Here is a 19,764-nt window from a genome sequence, read left to right as displayed (position 1 = left end):
CAATCAGGCATCCTAACTAGTTGTGTAATGTTAGGTAAGCCACTTGATATTTTTGCATCCTAGCTTCCTCATTTTCTAAAATGTGGGCAATTGGTTAATCTTCAGTGGTGTCTTTTCCCAAAAAATCTTTATCTGTCAGTACTTTGGATGTTTCTATTACTTCCCCTACCACTGACCCCATTTTCCCATTCACTCCCAAACCACTGTAAGGTCTCAACCATGCCCCCTATGTGACATAAAACTGCTACTTCTAGTACTCACTGCTCCACTTCAATAGCCACAATCTTACTTAAATACTAAGAAATAACAATGGTGCTTATGATTCTGAAGAAAAAGAAGGACTTAAAATCACTTTGAGCTTGAGCTGAATAGGGACTCTAAACTGATAATTTAGGATGTAAAACAGCAAACGGTTCTAGATAATCACTTAGTCAGTTGTAGTTATTTATGACTATTCACATTAATGGAAGAGTCTAAGAGAATAAAGACAACCCTAAGCAGTAGACAGCCTTCAAATCATTTATATGTGACTTGGGTAGTACATTGGTACTTACACTTGAATAACACTGATTTTGCTGTCTTCGGAGTTTTAGCTAAATTATAAAGTATATTGGGGAGAAGAGATTTAAAAAGAGCTGGTTTATTTCATTATGTCCTCACCATGTCCACCTATGCAAAATTTTTCCCTTCATTCTTGGAGAACTACCATCAACTTTCATATTTATGTAAAATACTAGTCTAAAATGGATTGCTCTGGATTGTAATATTTACTTTGTCTTAACAATTTCATTATATGAACTCTGGCATTGGGGAGTTTATTAAAGAATATTTGGGGCTGCAAGCTGCATTAAGCAACAAAAATAAACAAGGAGATGGCAAGTATCCTCAACACTGACTTTATTATTTACCTGGCTTAATAAACATGGAAAACAAGAGTTTTATATGATTTAACTGGCCACAGCTGATCAAGGGTTGGTTCTTATATAAATGATGAATAAGAAAAAGCAACATGGTATTTAGTATTTTAGCAAAACATGCAGGAAGATGTTTTCCTCATGGTTAAGCAATTCAATTAGGAAGCAATTGCTGTGACCATAAATTTTAAGCAAATTAACCTTATGTTCCTTTATCTTTCAGACTCCAGCTGACCCCTCTAGATATCTAATAAGCTTCAAAGCTGGATGGAAAAGTTACAGATTAGTCAGTGACAAGTAGCAGTTGGGTAGGTAAATAATTGCCCCTATCCAAATATTACCATGTAACTGAAAATAATTATTTAAATTTGATTTAAATGATTCCTTAGAAGGAAAAATTTCATGGGGTTAGAGGAATAAATTCACTTACTGGGATGGGTCTGAATCACTTCCTTTTCGTTTTCTTGGGAACTCTATCACATGGGGGCTGAGGGATCCAAGAGCTGTTGGTTTTGTCCATTGGCTCATATGACTGGAAACCACAGGAGAAATGCACTGGTTCTCGTCTATCAGTATCCTGTCTATGAGAGATAAAGCATAATAGGATATCTATTTTTAACATTAACTTTTACTTTATACATATCCCTCTCACATGTTCTAACGGTTTTTCTATCTTGATATTTTAAAAATATCAACTAAATGACAACATAGAATGAAAGACAAACTATGTACACTCAGATACTCGTTAGAAATGTATTTACTAGCCCATATTTTAAAGCTGACTCCCTCATTGAATTGTAAAAGAATTGTAGAAAATAGGGTAAACACAAAAAAATAGAAAGGGAAATCAAATGTCACCAACTGATGCTATCATTAGGAGATATTTCCCTTTGGAATTTCTTCCATAGTTGTTAAAGTCATTGAAATCAGTGTACAGGGACGCCTGGGTGGCTCAGCAGTTAAGCACCTGGCTTCAGTCCAGGGCATGATCCTGGAGTCTGGGGATCAAGTCCCACTTTGGGCTCCCTGCATGGCATCTCCTTCTCTCTGCCTGTCTCTCATGAATAAATAAATAAAATCTTTGAAAAAAAAAAGAAATCATAGTGTACAGTATATTCTACTTTAGTTACAAATCATTGTGGTAACTTTATAGTGCTATTACAAATTCTTTATAAGTGATTCTAATGGCTGTACAATTATACCATCATGTAGATGTGTCACAGCTAAACATTCTTTAAGATTTTATTCACTCATTCATCGAGAGTGTGCAAGTGCATAAGCAGGGAGGAGGGGCAGAAGGACAGTCCCAAGCAGGCTCTCCACTTAGTGTGGAGTTGGCGGAGGGACTCAAGATCATAACCTGAGCAGAAATCAAGAGTTGGCCGCTTAACCGACTGAGCCACCAGGGTGCCCTGCTACTTAAATATTCTTCTATTATTACAATCTATGTTTGTTTTAACTATCACAAATACGTACTGTGGTACATAAAGCTTGGTTATTTCATTTAGATAGCATCCCAGAATAGCATCAAAAGGTGTGGATATTTTTAACCCTAAGTTGCAAAATACAATAATAAAATCCTTTTTGTATAAAGTGTGATTTATTAAATGTTTTATGAAATATAAAAATCAGAGTAGCCTATAGTCTAAAAGTGGGCCTCCCTGTCCACGATGACTCAACTGATCCACCCAGGTGCCCCAATTTTAATCTGTATTTTTAAAAAAGATTTTATTTATTCATGAGAGAGACAGAGAGACAGAGAGACAGAGAGACATAGGCAGAGGGAGAAGCAGGCTCCATGCAGGGAGCCTGATGTGAGACTTGATCCCGGGACTCCAGGATCACGCCCTGGGCCGAAAGCAGGTGCTAAATCTCTGAGCCACCTGGGGATCCCCCTAATCTGTATTTTAAGAAACTAGAAAAAGATCAGTAAAATAAATTCAAAGAATTCAAAGAAAAGAAATCACTAATACCAGAAGTGTTGAAATACAATACAAACAAGTGCATATCAAAAAGCTAAACATAAATTCTTCTAAAACACTGAAAATTGTAATAACTCTGGCAAGACTTTTTAAGAAAAAAAAGATGACATAAATATGAATGAACATGGGGTTATAATTTTAGATGTTCTAGAGATTTCAAAGACAGTACAAATCTCATGAACATTCTAAATATTTGAAATTTTAGATGAATGCAAAAATTCTAAGAATTTTAACAGAAACTGAAGCAAAAAGAAATAAAGACCTGAATATCACCATATTCTTCTTATGCAACTATTCCAACATATACAAAAAAAGGAATACATTGGCCCCAAGTCCTTTTTTATGAGGCTTCCATAATTTCGAAATTAAAACCTGACAATGGCAGTATAATAAAAGAAAACTATAGGCCTCTCTCATTTGTGAACAAAGATACAAAAATATTAGGAAAATTCAGAAATGTATACAAAGAATCACCCATCATGACCAAGATAGTTTTATTCCAGGAATGCAAGACTGGTTTAATATCAGTAAATCAATTAATATAATTTATAACTAAATTATAGAATTTGGGAAAAGGTGATCATTTCAATAAATATAGAAATATTAATGAGGAAGTATGGAAAGCATTCTATTTACAATCAGAAACAAGGACACCTTTTATTACTACCCCTTTTCAACACTATAGTAGAGGACTTGCCAGTGGAGTAAGAAAGAAAAAAAGATATTAGATATAAGAATTGGGAAGGAAGAAAATTGTTTTTTGCTATTACTGAGAAATAATATAGAAAATCCAAAATAATCAACAGATTATTAAAATTAGAAAGTATAGCAAGTTGGCTATATATAAAGTCAATATAGAAAAATCAATTGTCTTTCTATTCACTAGTAACAAACACTAAGAAAATGATTTTTAAGGGGTGCCTGGGTGGCTCAGTCAATTAAGCATCTGCCTTCGGCTCAGGTCATGATCCCGGTGCCTGGGGATCGAGCCCCATGTCCAGCTCCCTGCTCAGCAGGGCGTTTGCTTCTCCCTCTCCCTCTGCTCTTCCCCTGCTCATGCTTATTCTGTGTCTCTCTCAAATTAAGAAAATCTTAAAAAAAAAAAAGATACAATTTACAATAATCTCAAAAAATAGAGTATCCAAAGAATAAATATAATAAAAGTATATAAGATCTTTATTAATTATAAAAATTTATATAAACATTAAAAAAGATCTGAGTAAATGGAAAGATATGCCATTGCTAATGGAATAGAGGCCTCAATATCATAAAGATGCCAATTTTCCTAAAATAGATATGTAATCCAATTCCTCTCAAAATTTTTTTTTCTGGTAGAACTTCATAAATAACATAAAATGCACATGGAAGTACAATGGGTCATGAATAGCCAAGGAAAGGTGAGAGGACTTGCTCTATCAGATATCAGGACATTACAAAGCCATATAATACAGTGTGGTATTCTTGTGGGGACAGAAAAACCAAAGGAAAAGTAGACGGGGCCCAGACACGTATATGTGGACACCTGCTAAACGTCAGACGTGGAATTTCAGATCAATGTGGGGAAAACAGCTTTTTAATAATTGGTCCTGGGCCAACTGGCTTTCTGGTACGGAAAAGAAGAAAATTGAACCCCCTACCTTATACCAAATATAAAAACCAATTCCAGCTGGAGTGAAGTCCTAAATGTAAAAAGTAGAAATGTAACAAAGAAGATTCTAGAGGAGACAATTTCTTCATTATATTGGTGGAGAAAGAACTTTCCAAAACATAAAAAGTAGAAATAATAAAGGAAAGACTGAACAATACAATCTTAAAATTAAGTTAATGTTGACTAAAAGACACCACAAAGAAAATGAAACCACAAGTCAGTCACAAACTGGGAAAAGATAATTGTTACACATATAAACAAAAGACTAATACCTAGACCATATAAAGAATGCCTTTGCATCAATAAGAAAAAGACCAACCCAATAGAAAACTGGATAAAAGACACCAGGCACCCTACAAAAGAATTTCAACAGTCAATACGCAAATGAAAAGATACTCAATCTCAAAAAAAAAAAAAGATAATCTCATTAGTTATTAGGAAGATCCAAAGTAAACTCTAGTGATAAATCCATCCCATGGATACAAAGTTTGAGGACACCAAGTGTAAGTGAAGATGTAAAGGAATGAGAAGTTTATGCTGTGCTGGTGGGAACGTAAAGTGCTCCCATCACTTTGGAAGCTATTTCCGTATTACCTAATAAAGTTGAATATTGCATATATGATTCAGCATTCCAGTCCCAGGTACACAGAGAAACTCCATGCATATTAGACACGTGCCAGAATGCATTAGCAGCACTGCTTGTAACTGAACAGCAAAAATAAAAATCGGAGAAAACTGGAAACTAAATTTCCTTCAACAGACGGATGGTTTAATTACTAAATGAAATACTAATGGCAGTAACAATGAATGAAGTACTGATATCAACACGGGTGAATCTCAAACTGGTAATTCTGGGCAAAAAAAAGTCACAGCTAAAAACATACAGCATGTTTTTAATTTTTATTGTTTTGAAGATTTTATTTGACAGAGGAGGCGCACCAACAGAGAAGAGGGGCAGAGGGAGAAGCAGGCTCCCTACTGAGCAGGGAGCTCAATGTGGGGCTCCATCCCGGGGCCCCGGGATCATGACCTGAGCTGAAGGCAGATGCTTAGCCGACTGAACCACCCAGGTGCCCCGTTTATTTTTAATTAAAAACATTTTTCTTTGAGAGACTGCAACAGGTGTACACGAGCAAGAAGGGAGGGGCAGAGGGAGAGAAAATTCCAAGCAGGCTCTACACCCAGTGTAGCCCGACGGGAGGCTTGATCCCATGACCTCAGATCATGACCTGAGCAGAAATCTACAGTCCCAGGTTTAACCAACTAAGCTGCCCAGGAACCCTACAGCATGGTTTTTTTTTTTTTTTTTTAAGTTAGAGAAAGTTCAAAAGTAAAAAAAAAAAAAAAAAAAAAAAAAAAATATATATATATATATATATATATATATATAAAACCAATATCAATAGAGCTTGCCACACCACACAGAAAAGCAAAGTCAGAATTCTCGTTGGGAGAAGAAAAGCTACATCTGGATACCATCAGTGATGGACACACAGGGGCTTCTAAGAAATTCATGTTCTAATTCTTAACCCAGGTGTGAGTTCACAAATCTTTAAAATTCTTTAACATACACATATGATTTTTATAATCTTCTGTAAGTTACAGTACATTTCACAATAAAGAAGTAGGGAGAATAATTTTATCAATGATTATTGACCACTTGGGAATTAAGTTTCTGATTTATGGAATTTGAAAACTTCTAGGCTTAGACTCTCTTAATCGGAACAATTCAGGATTACCAGACAACACGAGATTAATTCCAATTTCAGTTTGCAGACTTCAATCCAATGGATTTTGAGTGACAGAGCAGTATCTGTCTCCACAGAAAAATGTGGGGAATTTCTTACAATAAATCACAAACCAATAGGAAAAATACAACACTAAACCGTAGTTCACCCTGGTATATATAATACCAGACCCTCCCACCCACCTCCAATCCTCCAACATACTCAAGCAAGCACACTGTTTCCCTCTTATTAAATTCAAAACAAAAATAAAGAATTTTCTGCCTCTCATTTTAGGAAGCATGATCTCCACATTTCAATCCTACTTCCTAACCTTTAAAATAATTAATGGACCATCTTTAGGCTGCCAAAATAATGTTCTTTTCACAAAATCAAAACCTAAAGCTCTAAGGGTCTTTATTTGTATGTTCCCTAGTGAGTATGGGAGTACTGCCCCATAATTAGCTATGTTCCATCAAGTTTAAGTTTGCTATGTCAGTAGAAGTATATTCAAAGCAGAGGGCTTTCTGTAAACAAAAGGAAATATGGGTTAGTGGGGCTAATTAGTTCTGGATGAAAAGATCTGTTCTTTGGAAACAATTCAGCCTTCATGTAGTAGATTTTTGTTAGAAGGTGACTCATAAAGAGTGAAGATTTCATTTTTAATCTTCCAATTTACTTTCAGCCTCCACATACTCCTATTTAGATGAGACCATGTGTTAGGAATTGAAAGTTAATTCTGCTTTTCTACAACTCATTTTGAAGGGGTATGCTTCGATATTTTGATATTGTCTTTCCTCACCAAATTGTCACTTCTCAGTGGTGAAGATAATACATGTTATTTTTTTCCAGGAAAATAGCATTTAGTTTAATACATTTCTATAATACTATTTTCCTACTTAAAATACGAATACTATTTTTATACCATTACTTTTTATATATTTTATATATAACATATATTTTATACTTTATACTAATACTATTTTTAAATACTATTTTTAATAGTATTTTATACTAGATTCCTACTTTTAAAAAAGTTTATATGCATATAGTTGACATGCAATATTACATTAGTTTCAGGTGCACAACATTGTAACTCAACATCTCTATACGTCATGCTCTGCTCACTCTAAGTGTAGCTACCATCTTTCACCACACAATGCTATTATAATATCATTGACTATATTCCCTATGCTGTACTTTTTATTCCTATTACTTATTTACTCCAAAATTGGAAGCCTGTATCTCCACTCTTCTTTACCCATTTTGCCTTCCAACTGCCTTCTCTCTGGCAACCATCAGTTCTCTGTATTTATAGGTCTGGTTTTGCTTTTTGTTTATTCACTTATTTTGTTTTTTAGATCCACATAAGTAAAATTGTATAGTATTTATCATTCTCAATCTGACTTATTTCACTTATCATAGTATCTCTAGGTCCATCAATGCTGTTGGCAAGATCTCATCCTTTTCTTTATGGCTGTGTGTATACAAATATATATCACATCTTGATGAATATATATATATAGATGAATATATATATAGAAGAATATACATTCTTCAATATATTCTTATATATAAGAATATATATTCATCACATATATATACATTATATATACAATATATATATTGTGACACTATATATATATATATATATATATATATATATACACACATCACATCTTCCTTATCCACTCATCTCTCAATGGACACTTGGGTTGCTTCCAGGTCTTAGTTACTGTAAATAATGCTGCAATAAACATAGGGGTGCATATATCTCTTCAAACCATGTTTTTATTTTCTTTGGTAAGTACCCAGTATAGGAATTATTGTACCATAGGATATTTCTGGGTTGTTGTTGTTGTTTTCAGGAGCCTCCATACTGTCCAGAGTGGCTATACCAAATTATGTTCCCATCAACAGTGCACAAGGGTTCCTTTTACTCCACACCCTCGCCACACTTGTTATTTCTGGTCTTCTGATTTTGACCGCTCTGACAGGTGTGAGGTGATATCTCATTGGAGTTTTGATTTGCATTTCTTTCTCTGATGATTAGTGATGTTGAGCATCTTTTCATGTATTTGCTGACCATCTGTAGATCTTTGGGAAAATGTCTACTTGAGGCCTGTAAGAGTGCTGACAATACTGACTCCATCTTTGGCCATGTTTGATCAATGACCTCTCTTGGGGCTATGTGTTCTGGCCCCTCGGAGATTAATATACATACCTTAGAGATGTCTGCCAAGACTGGGATGGTGGGAAGGCTTAGTTTGGCCTCCCATGAATCTGTTAGAGATAACACAGTCTTCTGTCTTTTCTGATGCACAGGTAATGTCACAGGTAGCTGTCAAACAAGTGCATGAGAGCCCTTTGGTCTCACTACAGTGCCCTTCTGTTGTCCCCTCACTCTGTAAAATCTGTGAACTAAAGTCTGGACTTTGTGAGAATAACTATGCAGCTGCCATGGATCATCCTCCACCTGATGCCCCATGTCCGTAAGTTACCCTGAATGAAACTCTGTGTAAACTCTACAGAGTGGCCTGCTTCATTCTCCAGTATCAAAGTGTCTTCTCAGTTTGGGAGATACTTGATTGTCCCTCCCCCACTTTCTAACAGGTCCTCTGCCCTTTTTTACTGGGGTTTTTGATGTTGAGTTGGGTAGTATGTGTTATTTAACTCAATAAAATAATTCGGTATTTAGATTGAACAATGATAGCATGCTTGTCTTTTACAAAGGTTTTAGTGATTTAAAATGACATTAGCATTCTACATGCATTTCCCTGGTGATGGTCATCAGTATAATATTTTAAAGGTCTGTCATTCAGTATCAGTTCCTCAAAGATGAAAATAAATTGGGGAAAATTAGCAGCTGCATGGGAATCATAAGCAGGGGAGAACGAGTAGCCATTTGGTTTAGACTCATTTACAAAGGGTTCAAATTTAGGATTTGACATTATGCTTGAAAGAAAATACATCCACACAGGCACACACACATTCATAGGCAATGGCAGGATGGAAAAAATAGTTTTTTCATACAACTTAAACTTTGTCCCACTACCTACTTTCATTGCAGTAGTGTGCTATATGTTAACATTTAAATTAACCTATGAATAACTTTGTTCTTAAAACAATTTGCACAACGTAAACATTTGCTTCTTAGTTTCTGATAATCCATACCCCAAATCAGGTTCCCTAAATGGTAATGTCTTACTTAACCTCAAGACCAAGAATATTCAAATGCTGCTAATTGCCCCCCTAATGTCCATCTGCTGGTCCAGGATCCCATCCAGGATCCCATGAAACATTTAGAGTCTGTTATCCATCTTCAGTTTTCTTTAAAATGTAACAGTTTCTCAGTCTCCTTTTGTCCTGGAGGTTTTTGTACAGTACTGGCCAGTTGTGCACAATGTCACCTAGTTTAAGCTCATCTAATATTCTCTCATAACTAAATTCAGGTTATGAACTTTTGTCAAGAATGCCACGAAAGTGATGCTATGTCCTACTCAGTGCTAAATGCTCACACTTTTCAATTTTATTGCTTCTGGTACTTTCCATTGCTTCACTGATATCCTGCTTTTCAGGATTCCAAAAGATTTCAGCTCATAGACTGAACAGAGGCAGAAAAAAATATTTAGGAGATCCACTGTAAATTCCAATTCTAGAAAGTTTTGAGGACCGTATCATCTGTTATCCCCAAATCCTAGCACAGAGCCTGACACATAACAGAGTTTGTTGAAAGAGGAAACTACATTTCACTTCATTACCCCCCAGACATTCAAAAGAGAAACTGAAAGAGATGTGAAATCCAAACTAACAGATTCACCCCCCCTGGACTGCTGGTAATAATAAAATTCCCACAATAAGGGATATGCAGATTCTATTTCACGAACAAGTAGGCCTACTTCCTACCACTACTTCATTTTTACCAGTTTTTTCCCCTCCGTTTTTCCCTTTTTCCCCTGTGATATGGGATTTGGCAGTCTGAAGTAGCTTTCTAGAATAACAAGTAGTAACTGTTTTATAGGTTTGTGGTAATGCATTACAAAGGAAAATTAAAAAAAAAACTGTTTATCACTACCATATTACTGTAAGATGCTTAGTCACAGATAAAGTACTAATTGGTACTATTCATAAACAATACCATCTATAGGTAGTATTATATACAAATCATGAAAAAGCTTTTGCTCAGGAGAGTATTTAGTATTTATTAAGAGCATAATGTAATCTGCTGTCAAGAAGCTTATTATCCTTGGGGCACCTGGGTGAGTCAGTTAAGCACCTGCCTTCAGCTCAGGTCATGATCTTGGGGTCCTGGGATCAAGCCAGCATCAGGTTCCCTGCTGAGCAGGGAGTCTGCTTCTCCCTCTCCCTCTGCTCATTTTCTTTCTCTCTCAAATCTTTTTTTTTTTAAAGAAGTTTATCATCCTGAATATGTCTGTGCACATGTAGGTGAAATTAGATCTAGAGGCAGGTATGAGTTTATGCTACAAGAACACAGACAGAAGAACACCTCACTCTATTTGGGGTAATGGGATAACAGCAACATTTTTTTTTTCAGGCTAAAGGAACATCATGAGCAGGTAGCAAAACAAATGGATTCAGTAAAATCCCATGCCGTCATTAATAATGCCATTTAGACAAATACCCACCATTTGCTTCAACGTGGATGGAACTGGAGGGTATTATGCTGAGTGAAGTAAGTCAATCGGAGAAGGACAAACAGTGTATGTTCTCACTCATTTGGGGAATATGAATAATAGTGAAGGGGAATATAAGGGAAGGGAGAAGAAATGTGTGGGAAATATCAGAAAGGGAGACAGAACATAAAGACTCTTAACTCTGGGAAACGAACTAGGGGTGGTGGAAGGGGAGGAGGGCGGGGGGTGGGGGTGAATGGGTGACGGGCACTGAGGGGGACACTTGACGGGATGAGCACTGGGTGTTATTCTGTATGTTGGTAAATAGAACACCAATAAAAATTAATTTATTAAAAAAATAATGCCGTTTAGTTGTTGCATCAGTGAATGCATGTCAGGGTCGTTTTAGAAAATGCATCTCCTGACACAAGTTTAATGGATAAAATTGGATTTTTTCAAAATAAATTTTACCTTTTCACATATGAAACAAAACACATACTAAATTGACCTATCTGACCAGAAACCGGATCCCCAGATCATTATTCACCATGCAGAAATGCTGATCACCTAGAAAATTCAAAATAAGGATGAGGTTTAGATTCACTGAGATTTCATGAAAGTCCCTCAAGATTTATTTATGTCTGGGATCCCTGGGTGGCGCAGCGGTTTAGCGCCGGTCTTTGGCCCAGGGCGCGATCCTGGAGACCTGGGATCGAATCCCACGTCGGGCTCCCGGTGCATGGAGCCTGCTTCTCCCTCTGCCTGTGTCTCTGCCTCTCTCTCTCTGTGTGTGTGACTATCATAAATAAATAAAAATTAAAAAAAAAGATTTATTTATGTCTGAATTTTTACTATGCTTAGAAAATGCATGAAAGAGTCTCTCGGTGACCACGTTTCCTGAGTTGTCAATCCGAAGAGCCTACTGTGGGACACTTGGGTGGCTCAGCGGTTGAGTGCCTGCCTTTGGCCCAGGGCGTGATCCTGGAGTCCCGGGGTCGAGTCCCGAATTGGGCTCCCTGCATGGAGCCTGCTTCTCCCTCTGCCTGTGTCTCTGCCTCTCTGTGTGTCTCTCATGAATAAATAAATAAAATCTTTTGAAAAAAAAAAAAGAGCCCACTGAATGCTGAGGAAGAGCAGATATTTAGCCAGATTAGTTTCTGAAGCTGCAAAATATCTTACTCAAAATAGGGATAAAAGAGGGATAGTAAGATACAGGGGCATAAGTGTGTCATTTTTCAAATTCCCATCTGTTCTCAGAATGTGTGGACAGACCCTTCACACTGCTATTTTTGAAAAGTATTCAGACTCTAACACGTACCTTACTATTACAGAAAAATTGCTCCCATGAAAACCTGGTTTTCCCATGATTTCAGCCTCAGTGACCTTGGCAGAGGAGGAGAAATTGAGCTTTGATTTAAAGACAGGATGTTTACATGGGTCTACCTCCAGGGAGAAAAATGAAGGACCCATATGGATACCCAGACAAGGCCTGTGATAGGGATATTTTGCATCCACTAATAAATTGACATCCTGTTTTTGTAGGTAAAAAACAACAACAAAAACAAAAACAAAAAAAAACCCACGACATTTAATGTCTCTTCCTACATGAGAGGGTTTTATTTGTGGCATCGCCACTATTCCTGTTTGTTGAAAAGTGCACCATCTTTGGTGAATGGATGTGGCTTGGATGAAGGAAGACCAAGAAGCAATTCTAAGTTGTCCAGGAAAGTGTTTATTTTTTTGCAGCTCCATTCAGTTGCTGCATTTGAAGCAAAGCTTTAGTTGGTATTTGCCCTTGTGAAAATTAATGAAAAACCTCACAAAAATGGAGTCAAGAGGCTTAGCAGCAGTGCTCTGAGGCCTGACCACTCCTCAATTGGAGACCCAACAGGAAGAGGGTCCCTTTCTCTGCCCCTGGATACTATGGGACTATCCACCAGCAACAACCTAGCCAATAAGAGATGGTCACAATCCAGCCAACGAGAAGCATGACACTGCCAGCCTCAGTTTACTCCAGGGGACTTCCATTTATGACTGCCTTCCCCACTGCCCCCTTTCTGCTATGAAAGGGCACTTCTCTCCTTTGTGCTGGAGTGTCGTCTACAGTTTTCTGGCAGCTTGCTTGCCCCAGATTGTAATTCTCTCTTATTCCTGTATCAACCCATCTTTTGTTAGTAAAATAACTGGTAGCTTTATTTTTAAGGTTAACAGGCCATTATTTAAAGTCAGAGTTTCAAATTTTTAACCCAAGGAGCAGAGACGTTGAAAGCACGTAACTCTTATTCAGTAGCCACACTGCCTTGTTGTCTGTGTATCTGGCCCCACTGCATGAACATTGTTTTCAATCCTTGTAGTTCTTCCATAGAAAGTTCTTACATCTGTCATCGTTTGCAAGGTTGGAGAGTCAGGGCTTCAGCTATTTGACAGGTTTCCCAAAGTGAGGTTTTGATACCCATCACGTAGAGAATCTCAAAAGCAAACTGCTCTCCCACCACCTTTCCCTCTGCCCACCCCACCTTCCTTACACAACACTGCAAGGAGACGGCTCTTGGAGTGGCTGGCACAATCAATTTGGCAACTTGAGGAAGAAACAAGAAGATAAATTTTTTTTCCTTAGAACCTACTTAGATGCTGCTATATGGATTAAATGTTTGTGACCCCCCATTCATATGTTAAAAATCTAATCCCCAATGTGATAGTATTGGGAAGTGGGGCCTTTGGGAAATATTTTGGTTATGAGGATATTTCTCATGAGTGGAACTAGTGCCGCTATCAAGAGGCCAGAGAGCCAGCTCATTCTCTTTCTGCAGTAGGCAGGTTGCAACTAGAAAAGTATCCTCTCCAGAAGCTGATTTCCAGTCTCCAGAATTGTGAGAAATAAACTTCTATTGTTGATAAAGAATAAAATTAAAATGATGTGTCTGAGTTTTATGAACATGGAAAATGCTTAGGCAATGTTTACTTTAAAAAGCAGGATAAAAGACAGAGACTATATAAAAACAAGAAACAAAGAAAATGTATACTCAGGGGAGAAAAAAACATGGAAAGAGACAGTGAAATGTTTTCAGGTATTTTGTCTGAGTGGCCAATCAAAGGTTTTTCTTCTCTTTTTATGTATTGTTCCAAAATTTTATAAGTCTTGTGTCTTACTTTTATAAGACATACATACAACCAAGAAAGAAATAGGAATATCTATCTACCTATCTATCTATATATATATATATATATATATATATATAGAGAGAGAGAGAGAGAGAGAGACAGACCTATTGGGGAACAGCAAATCCATTAGTACAGCTGGACAGGTAGTAAAACAGGAGATTAAGCTGGAAAGGCAGATTGCACTAGTTCATGGAGGGCCCTGGATGTCCCACTGAGAAATCAGAGCTTTATTTATTAGCAGGGAGCTAATTGCCTAGCGTGGCATCTCAGCCCCCCTTATTTTATGGACCACCTCTCACAAGGCACGGGGTACCTCTGTACTGTCCTCCCTACTAGGAGTTAGTCTTCCTGTTAAAAGCTACAACTTTCATCCTAATGCATTCCACCCTTTGCCCAACCTGAATGGCTGGCTTCTTACCTGGGCTCCTATTCATTCATTTCTGTAATGAAGCTTGCACTCAGAGCTGTACTCTGAACACTTTCCAGATGCACTAAGAAAATAAGGCTTTGATGGCATGCACCAGACAGGGAAAGCCAAAAACCTTTCATGTGGGGATCAGGATCCCACCTGTGGATCAAGCACTACATATCCTAGATAGGATGTTGAAACATCACAGAAGGATCAGTCTCTCCTATGTAGGGAGGTAATTTTATTCTCTTGGCCATGGCATCAAACATAGCAAGAATATCTAAAAGGTAAGTCCTGAGGATGGTTCTTAAAATTAAATCACTTTAGAGGGGGAAGGCTCAGATATGGTGAGAAAGAAACCCAGGTGGAAGACCCTGGGACAAAGTATGACTATCTCAGACCTCATAAACAAAAATGCATTTAGCTTTATTTTTTACTTTAAGACTCTGTACCTTGCTTTGAGTTCCAAATGGCAAGGGGGAAACCATACACCCCTAGATTCCATGGATGTGGAGCTTTGCTGGCATACCGTTTTGTCTGTGATTGCACAATAGCTGGAGAACCAAAGCAGAGAAGACAGACCGTCTTACCCACAGTCAGTCGCTTGCCAGGGAAGTATGCAGAAGGTCAAAGGACAAATGAGTAAGTCATGTCCATATCATAGTAAAACAGTCACAGAGTACAGGCTGGGTAGGAAAGCAAGAGACACGGAGAAGGAGCTGAAAGAAGAGGCAGGTGGTTGGAATGTTTGGAAAAGTGGGAGAGTTGTCCAAGTAGGAGATTATAATCCTCAGGCAGAATTGAGACTTAGGGGTTCAAAGGGAAAGTGTTTCCACCTTATTCAAGGGTCTATGTAAGAGAAGCCCATCGCGTGCTGCAGGGAAGCGAAGACAGAAGATGTGGAAAAGAGAAGAAAGAGCAAAGTTTCGTTGGATGACATCAGCGAATTGACAGGAGAGGAAAATGTCTAAGAAAAGACAGAGGTAGCATCCCAGAGATAGATGATTCAAATGAGGATAGAGGAGGGTGAAATGAACAGAAAACCTAAATGAACATAATTAGTGGGGAATAATTTCTGAAAATGGCAAGGGGGCTTAAATAATGCCAACCTCATCTCCTAGTTCTGAAATACACAAGAGAGTGGTTAGCTTCTACAACTCCTGGATCATCAGCTCCTTCACATTTGGGCTGACCACATTACAAATAACCTGAGAATCCCTGCAGTGAGGAGATACTTCTTCCCCCTATCAAACTGATCAATCCTGATAAATCGTTATACTGGCAAAGGAGCTTTGGAGAAGAAGAGGTAAGAATAAAGAGGCTCTTCAGCTTCTAGTGGGAATAACATTTGATAGAACCTTTCTAAAAGGCAATTTGGAAAGTTCTATCAAAGGACAGAAGGATACTTCTGTCCTTTGACCCAGCTATTCTATTTCTCTGAGTTTATCCTAAAATTATTAAAGATACAAAGACTTTTGTACATAGAAATTTGTTAAAATATTTCAACAGTGTAAACCTGAAATCAACCTTAAAGGTATCAACAAACAAGGGAACTAAAAAACTAAGTTTAGTCATGGGATGGACTATGTTACAGCCTTTATATTTTTTAAGGATTTAGAGAGAGAGAGGAAAAATGGGAGCACAGGAGGCATAGAGGAAAGAATCCCAAGCAGACTCCCTGCTGAACAGAGTCCAATGCAGGACTCCATCTCATGATGCTGAGATCATGACCTAATCTGAAACCAAGAGTTGGACACTTAACCAACTAAGCCACCCAGGTACCCTCTTGGGCTACTATACATATGGCCTTTAAATATAATGTTTCCAAATTACTTATGAAATGATAAATGCTATATAAAATATTAAATGTTATGTTTTTTATTCTTATTGTTTTAAATTACCTCAAAATGTGAGGAAAAATGAGATAAATGTTGAAGCCTTTTAGAATCTGTGAAGTTTTGTTGGATATATATCCAGTAGTACAATACTTATCTATCTGAATTGAGTATAATGGACTCATAGCAAGGTATAAGACCCAAACGGACACCAATGTGCATCTATCTCTACCCTCATGCATGATCAGATTGAATGATGGTGTAACTCTTGAAAATAACTAAGGTACAAGTCAAATTAAGGGCCAGACTGGCTGCAAAACTAGATTAAATCAGAACTATAGTGTCAGAGGGGCATCTGGGTGGCTCTGTTTGTTAAGCAACCAACTCTTGATTTCAGGGTTGTGAATTCAAGCCCCACATTGGACTGCATGCTGGGCATGGAGCCTACTTTAAAAAAAAATCCCTACATGAAATTTCTACATGAAAATAATTATCTAATCAATAAAAAAATAAATTTCTCCCACTCCTTCTGAAGATCATAGGAGATAATCAACACATACATAATTCAAAACTGTGATCAGTGCCTGAATTAAAAGCTGTGTTCTATGAAGCTATTCAACTTGGAAACCATTAGCAGTGTGATTCTTACACAACAGATTTAATTATTTCCTTCTCTTGCTCAAAATCTAACTGTGGCTCTCTATAGAATTTCAGATGCCATGTAATATTAGGGCTTGCATAGCACAGTACAGTCTGCCTACTGGTTTCATCCTGTGCTGTTCTCTCATTCATGAGTCAAGCAACAGCCACAGGGCACTAGGGGACACTCCCCAATCATATCACAGTCCCTCATGGCTCTGCCTCCCTGGGCCTAGTTATCCTTTGCCTGGAATGTCCTGTTTTCAAATCAGAGTAACATAAATTTACCTGTCAAGACGTAGGTCAGATGTTAACTCCTACAAGAAGCCAGCCTTCTCTGACTACTACCCCTAACACCTGCCACCCGATTGGGGCTCCTTCTATGGGATTATGGGATTATAGTAATCTATGGATTACTTTGTAATTGATTCCATTACTGAGCTTATTCCAGTTCACTACAATTATCTTTTTACTGGTCAGTCTGCCTCACTAGACACAACTCCTTGAGGGCAGGAACCATGTTTGTATTCTCAGTTAATATAATCCCTGACATATCACTCACACACAACAATTGAGGAAATGAAGTATCATTTGATAGCTCGTATTAGATCAATTCCTAACTATTCCGAAAATATTAGATCTATATTTCCCCCTACTTATCTAAATAAACTTGTAATGAACAAATGAGTTAATTATAGGGAAATAAAATCACAAAGGTATAAGAAAAAATATATATGAATATTTACATAAAGTTTGGGCTTCTGAAGGGTGATACTGAAGGTAAAAGCCATGAAAGAAACATTAAGTTAAAATTTCTGTATATCAAAAACCACCCTAAAATTAAGACATATAGAATAAACTGGAGAAAAGCTTCCCATGCTCTTTGTAACCCATCCTTCCCTCTACCCCCAACCCCAGACAGAGTGACTTTTTGGCATTTTCTGGATTGTATACAAATAGAAAGATACATACAATATATGCCCTTTTGAGCTGGCTTTTTTCCCCCATGATGATTTTGAGATTCATTTATGTTGTTGCATATATTGGTGGTTTCCTCTTTTACACTCCTTTGGTGGGTATCATATTTTGTTTATCAATCTAATCTATTTGTTGACGGCCATTTGACTTGTTTCCAATTTGGGGCTATTGTAAAATAAGGCTGCTACAAATATTCACGTACAAGTCTTTGTGCAGACAAATGTTCTCATTTGTCTTAAGTACTTAGATGACCAGACTGTAAGACAGGCCTATGTTTAACTTTCTGAAAAACTGCCAAATTGTGTTGCTGTTTCTTTGTTTCATTTCCACCAGCAGTGTATGAACCTTAGTTGCTTCACACTCTCAGCAACAATGGACATTGTTAGCCTTCTTAAATTTGATTCATTCTGAAGAATGCATTGTGCTGTCTCACTGTAAGTCATGTGATTTTACCACATTTCGATTCTTTGAAAAGTTTACTCCTTGGATGGCCAAAATATCTCTTTAATTCCTAACCATCAATTCTGTATCTAAAAAGTCTAATGAGTTTTCCTTTTTTTTTTTTTAATTTTTATTTATTTATGATAGTCACATAGAATGAGAGAGAGCGAGGCAGAGACACAGGCAGAGGGAGAAGTAGGCTCCATGCACCGGGAGCCCGATGTGGGATTCGATCCTGGGTCTCCAGGATCACGCCCTGGGCCAAAGGCAGGCGCCAAACCGCTGCGCCACCCAGGGATCCCAAGTTTTCCTTTTTTTTTTTAAAGATTTTATTTTATTCATGAGAAACAGAGAGAGAGAGAGAGAGAGAGAGAGGCAGAGACATAGGCAGAGGGAGAAGCAGGCTCCAAGCAGGGAGCCTGATGTGGGACTCCATCCTAGGACTCCAGGATTGCACCCTGAGCCAAAGGCAGACACTCAACCACTGAGCCACCCAGGCGTCCCTAAATGAGTTTTCAATTCAGTCACAAGTATTTGCATACTTATTACTGTACGAGGCACTGTGTTAGAAGCCAGAGAGGATGCAAAGATGAGTACGACATGACGTTTGCTCTCAAGTAACTCAGTCTTATAAGTAGAGAAGTAACTCAACTACAAGCTAGAATGGAAAGTGTCTTTGGAGAAGTCTAAGTCACAATACTCTATAATGGCTTCATGAAGGAGATGTCATCTGAGGTAGAACTCTTCAAACTTTAGTTGACAACCATAATATCCTACACTTTTTGTCCTAAATTCTTCTCCCCCCGGTCCAAATCATCTGACTCCCTCAAACATCACCCATAGAATGTGTTATCACTAGCTTGGTTGCTCTCTCTGGACTTACTTTAACCCCAAAAAATCCCTTTGATGTATGATGTGATCAGAACACCCAGGAATTGTCTACCCAGAGAGGAGAGCAAATCTCTTATTGATAATGTTTTGACTATTCTTTCATTATTTATAAGACTGCATTATCTTTTATTTAATATATCAGGGCTTTATATAAATGAATGGACAGTATAATTTTAGAATTGTAACTGGCATTACAGATGGTCTAATTTAACTCCCTCTTTTTACAAGAAAGAAAAAGAGTTTCACAGTTGATTAAGTTCTTTGCCTTTTTCATCCAGCCAGACATTGATGGAGGAGGTACTGCTGTGTGAGTGTTTACACTCCTGAACAGGACTTTAAGTAAACCCAAATCTGTCTTTTCTATGGTTGTTGTTAAACCACATCTTTACCTTTCATACATCTGCATTTTTTTTTAATATTTAGTTACTGGCCCTTTTTGGAGTTAAGTTTAATCTTCTTTGGCACCACTCTAACAGTATCTTTTTGGATTCAGATTATATCTAACAA

At 37.5% G+C, this 19,764-nt stretch overlaps 1 protein-coding gene across 2 annotated transcripts in view; it reads right to left on the bottom strand.

The window, feature by feature from the left end:
• Positions 1-19,764, bottom strand: part of BMAL2 (basic helix-loop-helix ARNT like 2) — a 118,579-nt gene that overhangs the window by 76,955 nt on the left and 21,860 nt on the right. For both annotated transcript variants that reach the window (XM_055318736.1, XM_055318738.1), the window contains exon 2: positions 1,345-1,495. In XM_055318736.1, coding sequence (XP_055174711.1) covers positions 1,345-1,495 — 151 coding nt within the window. The remainder of the gene's footprint in view (positions 1-1,344; positions 1,496-19,764) is intronic.

This window comes from Nyctereutes procyonoides, unplaced genomic scaffold (genome assembly GCF_905146905.1).
Source record: "Nyctereutes procyonoides isolate TBG_1078 unplaced genomic scaffold, NYPRO_anot_genome, whole genome shotgun sequence".
Taxonomy (NCBI): domain Eukaryota; kingdom Metazoa; phylum Chordata; class Mammalia; order Carnivora; family Canidae; genus Nyctereutes; species Nyctereutes procyonoides.
Note: the sequence above shows the minus strand (reverse complement) of the source record. Positions and strands in the feature narration are given on the sequence as shown.